Below are 11628 nucleotides of genomic sequence, written 5' to 3'. Positions count from 1 at the left end.
CCCGCTCCCTTGTCTCCCAACCCCAAACAACTCCCACTTCCGGAGCCCCTAGCCCAACATCAACGAAGTGCAAGCTCAAAAAGTGCATTGCTAGGAAGGTGCAAAAAATTAGTTTGTTCTTGTGTGTCTAATGGCACTTTGGATTATTGGTCATTTGAGCAGTTCTACATACGTGGACACACAAAAAAGGATTGACATGGAGATGGCAGCTACCAAAGGCTCATAACAAATCCTGTCATTGAATGAAAGGTGGAAGCGCATTATTGAATGGTGCAAGGAAGAAGATGTGCAGAAAATGCATCTTCAATGCCAAACAAATGGAAGAATTGTTTTTCAAAGTACAAGAAGATCCATGACTAGGATAAGGGAGTGCCATTAGGGTGCACAAGATGGGCTCAACTGGACCAGAATGAGTGATAGCAAAGAAGATTCCCAAAAGCATTTGATGAAGATGTCTACAACATCAACTATATTGATGATATTTTGGTGGACACGTGACCTTTGGTGGTAGACTCTCCTAGGAGAAAGATAGATATTATTGTCATTTGCATTCTTCAAAGAGATGATTCTTCAGTTTTATTTGGGTTTACTTAAATGCACGGCTTAAATTTATGCATGTCCTCTACAATGCTTTGCTTTTCACTGACTCTGAATGGAATGGGCAAAGAGAAACAAAACCCAATTGCAAGTGCAAGGGCATCGGCAAAGAAGATAGTAGGTGGTATTGCAAGTACTAATGTAAATTATACTATGAAGAAGAGGGCTCAGCTTGAGAGCCACACAAACTTGATAAAGAAAGACTTCCACAACATCAGCAAGAACCTGATTGATACCGTGGAGTGACGTCAGCACAGCAATGTTCACAAGGGCAGAGAATGCAGGTGCAGGACTTGATCGTTGCACAATAGTAGTTTGCATAGGCTATTGCGGAACAAGTGGAAGGCATTTAGAAGGCCCTCATGCAAATGAGAGGGTTTCTACAATAGTATCTCCCTCAGTAGTAGCCATAGGCAAAGTTTTTCATGTCATCATCCATTTGGTTAGCTATATTTTTTGCATTGGTGTAATCAAAGTCTCATTGGCCTCTCAAACTTTCCATGGCTTGGTTTTGGTAGTCCATGGTATCTCTTCTTTGGAGTCAAGTTTAGATTCAAGCTATTATAATTCATTTTGCACTCATGTTTTGGAGCATCACATGTTTTTGTCGCACAAGGAATGAGTTTCGAAACACATGTTTTGACAACAATAATGAAAACCTTAACAACAATATGCACCACTTATAAGAAAGTAAAAAAATACTTGAAAACATAAGAGAAGTACCATTAATCCAATGCATCATAAGCACAATTTTAGCGGCCATGGAGACGAAAGTGTTGCAAGGGAAATTTGAATTTCAATTGCAAGAAGTAAGGGTATGCAAAATATTGCAATGTGTACAATCGTTGCATATGAAAGGTATGGTTACTCACAAGTGGTGTGAAGCTCATCAAAGTACATGGCAATAACCTCCTTGTTGACTGCAGCATAAGCATCATCAAGATCATGCTGTTCAACATGATAAGCTACCAATGTGTGATCAACAAAATCATTTGACACGACAAGGCCATGATCAATTGCCATGTTGTGGAGGACGCAACAAACAGCTATCAACTTTAGCACCTTGTAGGTGTTTGGGTTTGTAATGACCCCATTCAAAACACACGATGCATTTTTCAATCGTCCAAATGCACACAACAACCATTGGTGTTGAAGACATGTGGTAGTTGTATTGTGATTGTGAAGGTGTGAGAGGAGGTGGAAGGGAATAAGCAACCGTAGGAGCTGGTAATAATCCCCCATCCCCAATAATGTACTCACGAATGTTGTAGCCAAGACTAGTGAAACAAGGGCCATTTAGCTAAGAGTCAGATTGTGCAAGATGGAAGGAAGCGGAGTTTGCAAAACATGCTTGCCAAGCTAGGGAAACCTGCATAAATGTCAATGAACCGCAAATCGGAATCCACGATCCCTTAAAGAATCACCGAGTAGGTGGCCTTGCAATCATACCAAGCTGTTGATCAGTTCATGAGCCGACCTTTTCATGCAAATGTGCGCAGGAGCTCGGTAGTCCATGTTATGGCTACATGCCTACCTTCAAAAGAGCCATCTCGTCGCTGGCTACTTGATGAATTGATTCTAGAACGGAAGCCATGCGTCGATAAAAATACCACAACCAAACTGCTCAGAAATGTCCCTGTAGAAGCATCCTGTTGCAACATGCATCGATGCGACTGCAACCTTTCGCCCAACGGGGAATCGGCGACCTCGACAGAGGAATATTTCCTTGACAGAGGAATGCATGCAGCAGTTGAGATAGATGGAAGACCAGCCCATGTGGCGATCGGAAGAAAGATTGAAACCCAACATCCTCGCCAAGGTGCCAATTGGCGTAGTTGGCGAGCATGTACTCCGAGGGGCTGGTCAGAACAAGCCCAACGACATCCTTTGCAGGCAAATTGACGGAGCGATCCGACCTTTGAGTCCAACCGGAAGAGCGCTGCAGCAGAGAACGGCAGAGGGACTGGGAGCATTCACGCTTCAAAACAGAGCAGGGATGATGTGGAAATGGCGTTCTGGAAGAAGAGAGGAAGGCGCATAACACTGCGCATGCATATGCTGTCCTCAGGCGAAGCACGAGTTTTTAAAGAGGACGGTCTGCAGCAGGTAAAAATCTAGACCCTTTCACAGGCGCAGTTTGTGGCGTGCGAACCAATTAAAAAAAAGATCGAACCACTCTCCCCAAACTCTGGCCCGTTTACTGTGGAACTGGCGCAGTCTGTGTGCGAAAGCGCTCCAAGACCACTAGCTGAGAGCTTGGTGGTCCATCTTTGTAGAAGAAGAGAGCAGAAGAGAGTTTCTTAGATGGTAGAAGCAATCCCAAGATGCCATAATGCATGTGTATTCCAAATAGAGACAAAGACTGACTATTTACAATCATTGTCCTATTGTAAGGGTCACCTCAGCCCTCTCCTTGGCTTTGAAGAGAAGTATCAACTAGGAAAATGCATTGGTGTTTCTACCCACCAGCGCCAGTTCTGTTTAATCCAACCTTTTGAGGTTTTCGATCGGCACTTGTTTCTGATACAGCTCTGTAGCTTGTCTAACTACATTTGACAGGAAGATATACTCTTGAAGGCCTATATGAGACCTCTTGCCCCATTTGCTGATACAGGAAGATGTACTCTAGATGGCTTACCTGAGACATGTTGTGTCAATTTCTCTTGTATCTAGATGCACCAAAACTCAGGTATCTAATCAACTGTAGTTGGATTTATCTCCTAGTCTAAGTTTTACTCTGATCTACTCTAATTTGAAGAGGTCTTTTCTACTACGCCAAAATAGATAAGCCAATCCATTATTTGTACTCATGGTCATCAACTTCGCATGAATACAAATGAATGGGCAAGTAGTCAGATAGGCAAGCATCGGTGCAAGCAACAGAACATGTGCCCAAATTGTGGCCTTGTGTGATGGCATTCCCATCAATGAATCTCAGGACCCCCATTCCCATAATGTTCGAGGCATGAATATATCCCTCCATTAGAAGGCATTCTATTGCAGACTTTGAGCTGGATATTGGCATGCCTCCTGTTGCAGAATTTGAGATGATTGTTTATGTGTCACAATTTGAGACTGGCAACATTAACATTCCTAGATTTCATCCCCAAATGTCTAATTGTCAGACCAGACTACATTCCAATGGTGACGGGTGAAGGGCCCATATTTTACGTTTTTAGACTATGCCAGATTGGAATGGTACTCCATGAAGTCACTTGCAAGAAGTTTACCTACACCTAGTATATTTTCAACATGAAGTCCAATTTTTTAGCATGATTCATTGTCGTGCTGTGACAATCCTCTTGTAACAGAAGCAGTCATACTTAGTTTTATGCTAAGGTCGATGCAGAGACTCTAATGCAGCCTGATGATCCTGCCAAATGATTCTATCCTCTTGAGCTCCAATCATAGGCAGAACTTTTCTTTTTCCTAGGGTTTGGTGGATGCCCAACCATATTTTGTAAATATGTTCCTGAAAATTAGCTTGCTATTCAACTCTTCACTTCTTGAGCTTCCTAGAGAGGATAAAAAAGAGGCATTATTATGATTAAGGTAACACGTAGAGTACCTATGAGCCTCAATATGGTAGCCGTCAAATGAAGCTCTCAGATCAAAGCTCAAGCACTCTGATACAAGGTGATCAAAGGGGGCGGTGATTATCTAGTTGCTTAGCTGCGATGCCTTCACACGTTGATTGTGACAAAAGTTGCAGGTGCCAAGGTAGAGGTCTAAGAAGTTTACATTGGGTTAGTTGTGATCATAGATGGTCCAACGCAACCTTACCCAACACAACCTTACTGTAATGAAATGAATTTGCTTGTACAGGCTGCAGGAATATGTCACTGAATAATACATGGTAAGCCAGGTAATCATGTTTCTTGCAGGTGATTAATGAAGATAGCCATCAGTTAACAGATTTGATAAAGTTATTTTCATGTTGCACAACATACATGTAGAGGGTGTCAATTAAATCAATTTTAAAACCCTCAAGTTTGAAACTGCAGTAAAATTACGTTATGGCAGAATCATTTACTGATGATGCCAAAGTGATAAAGCAACTTAGAAAGTAAACTAGATACAAGGAGCATTCAGAGGCAAAAAAGAATAATGATACAGGTACATTATGGTTGTGTTCATGATCGCATGCAGGTTGGGGCTGCACATATCATATGCCAATGTTCATGTTCAAATGCACTTTATGTTCTTGAGAGTAGGGAATTGAGCTCCTATGCTGCACATTGTGACTTGTGCGGGTAGACAATGATAATGATATTACTATTACAGCTACCCTGAAATGTTTGATTGAGATGTTGTCGTGTCAGTTCTGAGCCATAAATATAGCTAAATATTTCAGTTAAGTGTATGTAGCCTTACCTTGCCGATCTTATTATGTTTAGCTTTGATCAATGTTGCTTTGGTGTTTACTAGGCTTCTGATATGGTGCATTTTAGCCCTTCCAATATATAAGAACTATTAATAAGCCGAACCTCACTTTCCACTGTTGAAACTTTGGTTACGTGAGTTTTTCATTTCTAGAATGCTTTAACACGTGATGAAGGGTTGTTATGACGTTGAGGCTTCTTTATTTTCCAGGGATCCTTTCTACCTATCATGCTCACAGTACAAAGGCAGCTACAACTCAGCGGCTTCAATTTGCTGATACTAGTACTGTATGACAGCTGATAATTTTCGGCCTTAAAACCAACCATTGATGTTGAGGCTATGTGCTGATTTGTAGAGAAAACAGTAAGCAAATACACGGATGTGATTGGTATTTGTTGTGCCATGTGCTAACATGTGAACCCGGTTACTACGTTTCTATGGTGATAAGGAAGGCATATCTCCACATTATCGTGGAGACTATATGCTACCTTGTGGAGGAAATTTAGTTAAACTTGTGGACATGGGAACTTGTGTTTACAGATATTCAGCTTGATTTGAGCGCATCTCAGGACTGCATGTTCACACTCTAGCATGCTCCAAATGATCCTGATTCTGCAATCATCCTGAATCACAACCATTTCCTAAACCTTGGACATCACAGCCATTTGCGCTTCACATCTGTATCATAAAGGTGCAGTCCAAAAGAACTATCCTCACCACAAAAACTCTTTAGGACCGACAAATCTTGATGTTGATCATGCTGGGCTGTTCTCTCTACCTGACATATTCCAAAGTCTAGCTCTTTCATGAAGTCAATTGGAGCACCTTCAATATCTGATGCATTAGCCAGAAACAAATCGTGGCTCGGAACTTCCCCGCCAAGCTCCTCAAGGTAACTCAACTCCCCTGTCCTTGGATGGGATTGGTGTTGGCTCTTGAGCTTTCCACGATGCTGACTTGCTTCAGCTGTCAATCGGTGTGCTCTTGGAGGCCTCGAAGAAGCTTCACCTAGAGATGGCATCCCTATTGTTAAAAGCCTCAGCTTCTCAATGGCATCTGCAGTTTGAAACAAGCTCATTAAGCCTACAATAAAGTGATGCATCACCGCCACAAGAGCATATGTATACAAGCGGTCAGAGCTTACTCTCTAGAGCAGAATCGGTTGTGATCAAATCAAGTTGTAGACACTCGAGAAGACGCCCAAGGTCAACAGCACTAGTCCAACTCTCAGGCCCATGCCCATTCTGCAGTTTCAAACGCCCTCTATTTGATGTTCCCCCCCAAATAATTCCCACAGGTCTAGGTTTCTCCCAGCACTCTTCAACCATCAATACGAGACTGCCACTATCCCCTTCCAAATCAAACGTGCGCTTATTTTCTCCTACAATAATGAAGTCAGTAAAATAGCAAATGCCTTTCTCATCATTGTACTCCAGAGCATATGCCATAATACTGCCTTTTGTTAGTCCAGAGCTTCTTCCAACTTTGATCACTTGTTTCCCTACTATGCTTCTTATAGGAGCTTGCAAATCTATAACCATGACATCCCCCATTTCACCAACCCCTCTCACAGTGGTGGTAACTCGCGAAAGGTCAAAGTCATCTCCAAATGGAATAAAAGCTCCATCAGCCCGCACAAATGTCTCTGGTACAGGAGCAGTTCCAAAAAGAAGCTTTAATAGTTCTCAGCAATTCTATACAGTATTACATGGTTAAGAGACCACAAAAATAAAATAGACACAAGCTCTGCCCTGAATCCACCCCCCCCAAACACACACCCACCCACAGAGACAGAGAGAGAGAGAGAGAGAGAGAGAGACCTGGATTTACACTTGCAAAAATGTGATACCAACGCTCATCTGTTATAAATGACGTTGCCCTTTCCACCGCACCTAGGTAAACACCTGGTCCAATATTTGGTGGCAGAGGATGGAACATTTTCTGGTTAGGGTAATCTAAATCTACTGCAACATGCCTGTTTGTCAGAAAACCAATTTGACGGCCTGTAGTCCTGCTTTGCACTATTGCTCCCAACGTGCCATATGTCTCTTGACTTGCAACCTAAGAATTCAAAACCAGATAACCAAGGCAAACATAATTTTATTGATTTTGTACCCTGGTCCAGCAACTAAAATTGCCAATAACATGGTAAATATCTGTGAGCGTCAAGTTGGCAGAAATCACTAAAAGAGCTTAAACACTCATAAACTCAACAACTAAGGCCATTCTTGAAATGAAGTGCAACTTGAGGCATGACTCAAATGCTCAGCAATCAGCACTACTGAAGTGCGTTCATTCTTGAACTCAACTTTGTAAATGAAACTGCCACTGACCACTGGCAATGTGGAATCGGAGATTCCCAACTAAATGTACAGAAACTGGGGAAAAAAACCAAGTGAGATCTGAATTACAGCTAGACTAAGTCTGCAAGTGAGAACTAAGACTGGCATGTGAACGTGCCATATTCTGACAGATTACATGCATTTTCATTTTGTAAATCAACAAAATATTGTGAGCAATTTGCAAACAGGTAGAAGTTGGATCATACAGTTATAATTTACAGGAAGGAGAGGAATAACAATCACACACTTGGTTTGTGGTTTGTAAGATTGGTCCATACCTGAGATCCTGGACCAATAAAGCAATCGTTTCCTCGTAAACCTTCAGCCAACTCAGTGTAGACCTGTTCCTTAGGGGTGACAGCTGGTGCTCCATAATATGAAAACTCCACTACGTCAACATCACACCAAATTCCTCCAGGTCCCTGCAGCAGGAAAACTAGCTCTTATTTTACTACAAAGCTCAATTTTCAGAAATTTTCAAGCACGAACTTCATAGAGCTTAATGCATATAACATTCAGAAGGTGACAGGAAGTAATGCGGACTGCGTGAACAGACAATATCAAGAAGCAACGGTCCTATTACAAGTCACAACTCCCAGTTTTAGAGTAGATTTTGCAGCGTAGGTTACACACACAGAGAAAGGGTTAGAAGAGGCATCCAAAATTGGTTGCATAGAGGAACAATGGGAGGTGAAAAGAAACAGCAACCTTTTGAAACAATGATTCACAGATGGACCAAATGTTGGGTTGCCTTCTCTATATCCATCAACTAAGACCAACAGAACTGTGTCCATCATAACCATCAGACAACTGCTCAAGAGCACATCCATAGTAGACAACTTCTCAGAAAGGTCAAACATGCAAATGTCTATTCAAAAATTTACTGATGCTTTAATGTGAGAGCATTCATTGAAACTCTCCATAGAGTAGTATACCCAGCTCTCTACCAGCATGTTTTCTCATAAATTGTCAGTTTTCCTTCATCCAGTCAAGCTGTTGAATGACACAATTACTCAGAATGGGAACACTTATCTATAACTAAATCAAACACTGCCATCCAAGTTACCTATCATTTGAACTGATGGCTATCGAGACAAGTTCTGGACAAACAGCATAGACCGTGTAGGTATTAGGTGTTCCATAATCAGCATTACGCAGAGTTTTTCTATTGCTTGTGTCTCAGCTACTTTTGGCAGGTGTTACACACTTTGTCTATTCATAACTTACAAACTACTTCAGAGGATTCTGTTGATATATGAGCACATTTACCTCAAGATGGACAGGAAGTATCTGACCCTGTTGAAGCCATGCTTTATCGACTTTGCGGGCCACAAATACTATGATAGCAGGAATGTTTGTCAAAATCCCCCGCTTTGTACGGAATCCTACAGCTGTTCCAAGGCTGACTCTCCGCAGCCGTTTGCTATGGTAAGCTCGTATGGTCATAACATCTAGAAGGGTTGCCGCCTGTGGACCACTGGGTATTCTTTCACTGAGTTCTGAATCCACATCTTTTTGCAAACCATAAAAATACGTAATCCTCTCTTCTGCACTACCGTGGAGCTGATATGCTGGAGGCCACAAGAAGTAAGCCGCACTATTTTCCGCCTGCTGAGAACAGAGCGCAGATGCATGTAATGGAGGGCTGTCTACCCTTGCTTGCCTGTTAGAGATGGCAGAAGAAAAAGAGAGACCACGATCCACTGCTGATCCTTCTGATACAGGAGGAGAGGAACAGCGCCGAGCACCTTGATAGGCAGGCCTTACATTCCTCTCTCTCAAGTGCCTGCAACACAACCTTTAACCATAAGCACTCACCTGAGGCATGATACAAATAAGATGCTCTGAATTAAACCCAGTTTTGACAAAAGGAAGATGGAAGTAGTCATATGATGTATTCCCGCTTGCTACTATGACGGTAAAGGAACTCTACCCAAGATTTTGCAGTAGAACTGTCTGAAATAAGGATGCTTGAAAATTTTGAGCTTTGCTCAAGAAGCAGGTCACTTAAACTGATTGACACTCCCTGTGCACTAAGTTTGAGAGTGGCATCCTTGAACCTTCCTTATAACCAAGCACAATGTCAGATTTGATCAGTCTCAACTGAAAGTGGGACAAGAACAACCAGAGGCATCTGAACACATCCAAATCAAGATGACATCTAACACTGGCCCCACATATGACATCTAACAACCAAAATCAGCCACTGCTGAATCATTACTAGTACACTATCACAAGAAGTTTTAGACTAATTCCCTCTATAATTCCCACATTGTGATTTACGATAACATCATGAGCTTCAGTAAGAAAGGGACTAGGTGCTGTTGGGAGCAGGCGGCTGCCAGCCCAGAGTGGGGTCCGGAAGCCCCTGCCCCCAACTACCCCTGGCTTGGTATGCAGTGCCTCCCGGGTAGAAGCTCATGATGTTGAACGCTATAGGGACAAACAAGGGACACAGCAGCCCTTTTCCCCACATGGGAAAATGTCAAAAACTTCCTGTGCATGTAATCACCTGATCGTCTGCAACGGTAATAGGTCCAAAGACAGAAGTACTCATGCTATCAAGCTAAAAGGCACCCTGCCTACGGATACTCAGTCGCGACATAACAACATCCTTGCCAGCCCAAAACACTTATGACAATACCCTCACTGCTGCATATCTACAAAGCCCACACAAATGGATTGAAAAACGAGTAACCGCTTGAAACAAAGCTTATCACAGCTCTTGAACATTTTGACACTCTGAACTTTATCGGTTGCACTACTTCAGCATGCTTACTGAGCCTCTTGCCTCTGTTGGACAGCTGCCCCGGTTCTCTTCATCTCCTTGCAAGAAGCGAAGATGCGAGTGTTTGCACACACATCCGAGTCGATGTGAGCTTGGGTCATTTCACTGACAGAGGGAGTAGATTGAGCTTCGTGACGAGAGGACCCTGGATTCATCATAGTTCCTCGAAAATACCGAAGCTGACCCTGCTGAGATTCCTGTGTCTTTGAAGGTAGTTATGGAGTAGAGCTAACCCTTCTGAGCTTCCTGTGTCTTCGAAAATGATTATGAATCAGGGAGCCAAAAGCTCTGAAGTTTGGTTGATTATCTTGGAGACCCAATGAGCCGAAAAGCTCTGAATTAGGGTTCAGTGTGCTTGTCAGCTGGACTGAAATACCCTTAAACCTTCTTCTAGTACTTCAGCTGCTGTGCTCAGCAACTCCCCGACCTGCAGAGACATCCGAATGCAAAGCAGGAATGGGGCTTTCCATCTCAATTCTTCCATTTTTGTTCTGATCAAAAGGGCTCGCTTTGATCTGTGTGGACAGACGGTTGTTTTGTTTCTGACGTGAAAGACGAATATCTCTCCTGCTGTGATGTTGGAAAAGGACCTCCTCAGGTTACATGCAGTCTCTCTATGTATATATGTATTATTATCTATACATTATTGGCTAAACACGGTCAGTCCCTGTCAGGAACACACACACATTCTCTCTCTCTCTCTCTCTCTCTCTCTCTCTCTCTCTGTGGATATACATTATTGGCTAAACACAGTCAGTCGCTGTCAGGAACACATACACATTCTCTCCTCTCTCTCTCTCTCTCAACAAGTCACAGAAGTCAGCCTCGCCCTTTACACCCATTTTTGTGGGCCAATTGTAAAACGGGTGTCAAAAATAAAACTCCTTAGAAGTAACAACATAACCCTATATTTATATATATTAAAACTCCTTAGAAGTAACACTCCTTAGAAGTAACAACATATATATATATGCTGAGAATCTTATTTAGATATCACTTATTAATTTGCTAACAAGTGTCACATTATATTAGCTCACAAGTACACCATTACCTTGAGAAAGCCCCAAACTTGTATTCTTTAAATTATGTAAAATATATTTTAAATTAAAAATATTAAACTCATTCAATTTCTCTCCATGTCTCCTATGTAGTACATAGTTAGATATTTTAAAAAGTATAAAATATAAAATTCCCCTAAAATTATATCTTTTCCATTAGGTGTTCTATACTTGGCCCCTCTTACACTAGTTGTTAACCAATCTAGGTGTATATTTTACAATTGGGCATTTGCTCTCCTTTACATATTAGAGCACCCATAAATTCTTTGTAAAAGACAAGGATAAACTTTTTTGCATGTGCAACCATACAAAGCAAACCCCCTCTCCCCCAAAAAAAATTTGGCAACATGGACATGTTTCCATGCCATTCACTCTCAAATCGATGTCAAAAGTGTATGTGCATAATGAGAACATTTCAAAGCGAGGCGAATACACTCTTTAGTGTTCACGACATAAGTGT

The 11628-nt window shown here is 42.0% G+C and overlaps 1 protein-coding gene across 2 annotated transcripts; it reads right to left on the bottom strand.

Moving 5' to 3' along the window:
• Window positions 1-4586: 4586 nt before the first annotated feature.
• Window positions 4587-10783, bottom strand: LOC148030552 (protein NARROW LEAF 1-like). 2 transcript variants are annotated; one of them, XM_087686903.1, is made up of 6 exons: window positions 10114-10783; window positions 8592-9108; window positions 7601-7744; window positions 6801-7041; window positions 6125-6625; window positions 4587-6036 (listed from the first exon to the last, which is right to left on the bottom strand). In XM_087686903.1, exons 1-6 carry the CDS (start codon window positions 10266-10268, stop codon window positions 5636-5638), a joined length of 1959 nt encoding a protein of 652 aa, XP_087543029.1. In that variant the 5' UTR covers window positions 10269-10783; the 3' UTR covers window positions 4587-5635. The 2 variants fall into 2 exon arrangements, with proteins under 2 accessions (XP_087543029.1, XP_087543027.1); XM_087686901.1 differs by having other exon boundaries at window positions 10102-10781.
• Between the last annotated feature and the right edge of the window lie 845 nt (window positions 10784-11628).

This window comes from Lygodium microphyllum, chromosome 10, assembly GCF_053477565.2.
Source record: "Lygodium microphyllum isolate KBCC chromosome 10, Lygodium_microphyllum_v1.1.10, whole genome shotgun sequence".
Lineage (NCBI taxonomy): Eukaryota > Viridiplantae > Streptophyta > Polypodiopsida > Schizaeales > Lygodiaceae > Lygodium > Lygodium microphyllum.
Note: the sequence above shows the minus strand (reverse complement) of the source record. Positions and strands in the feature narration are given on the sequence as shown.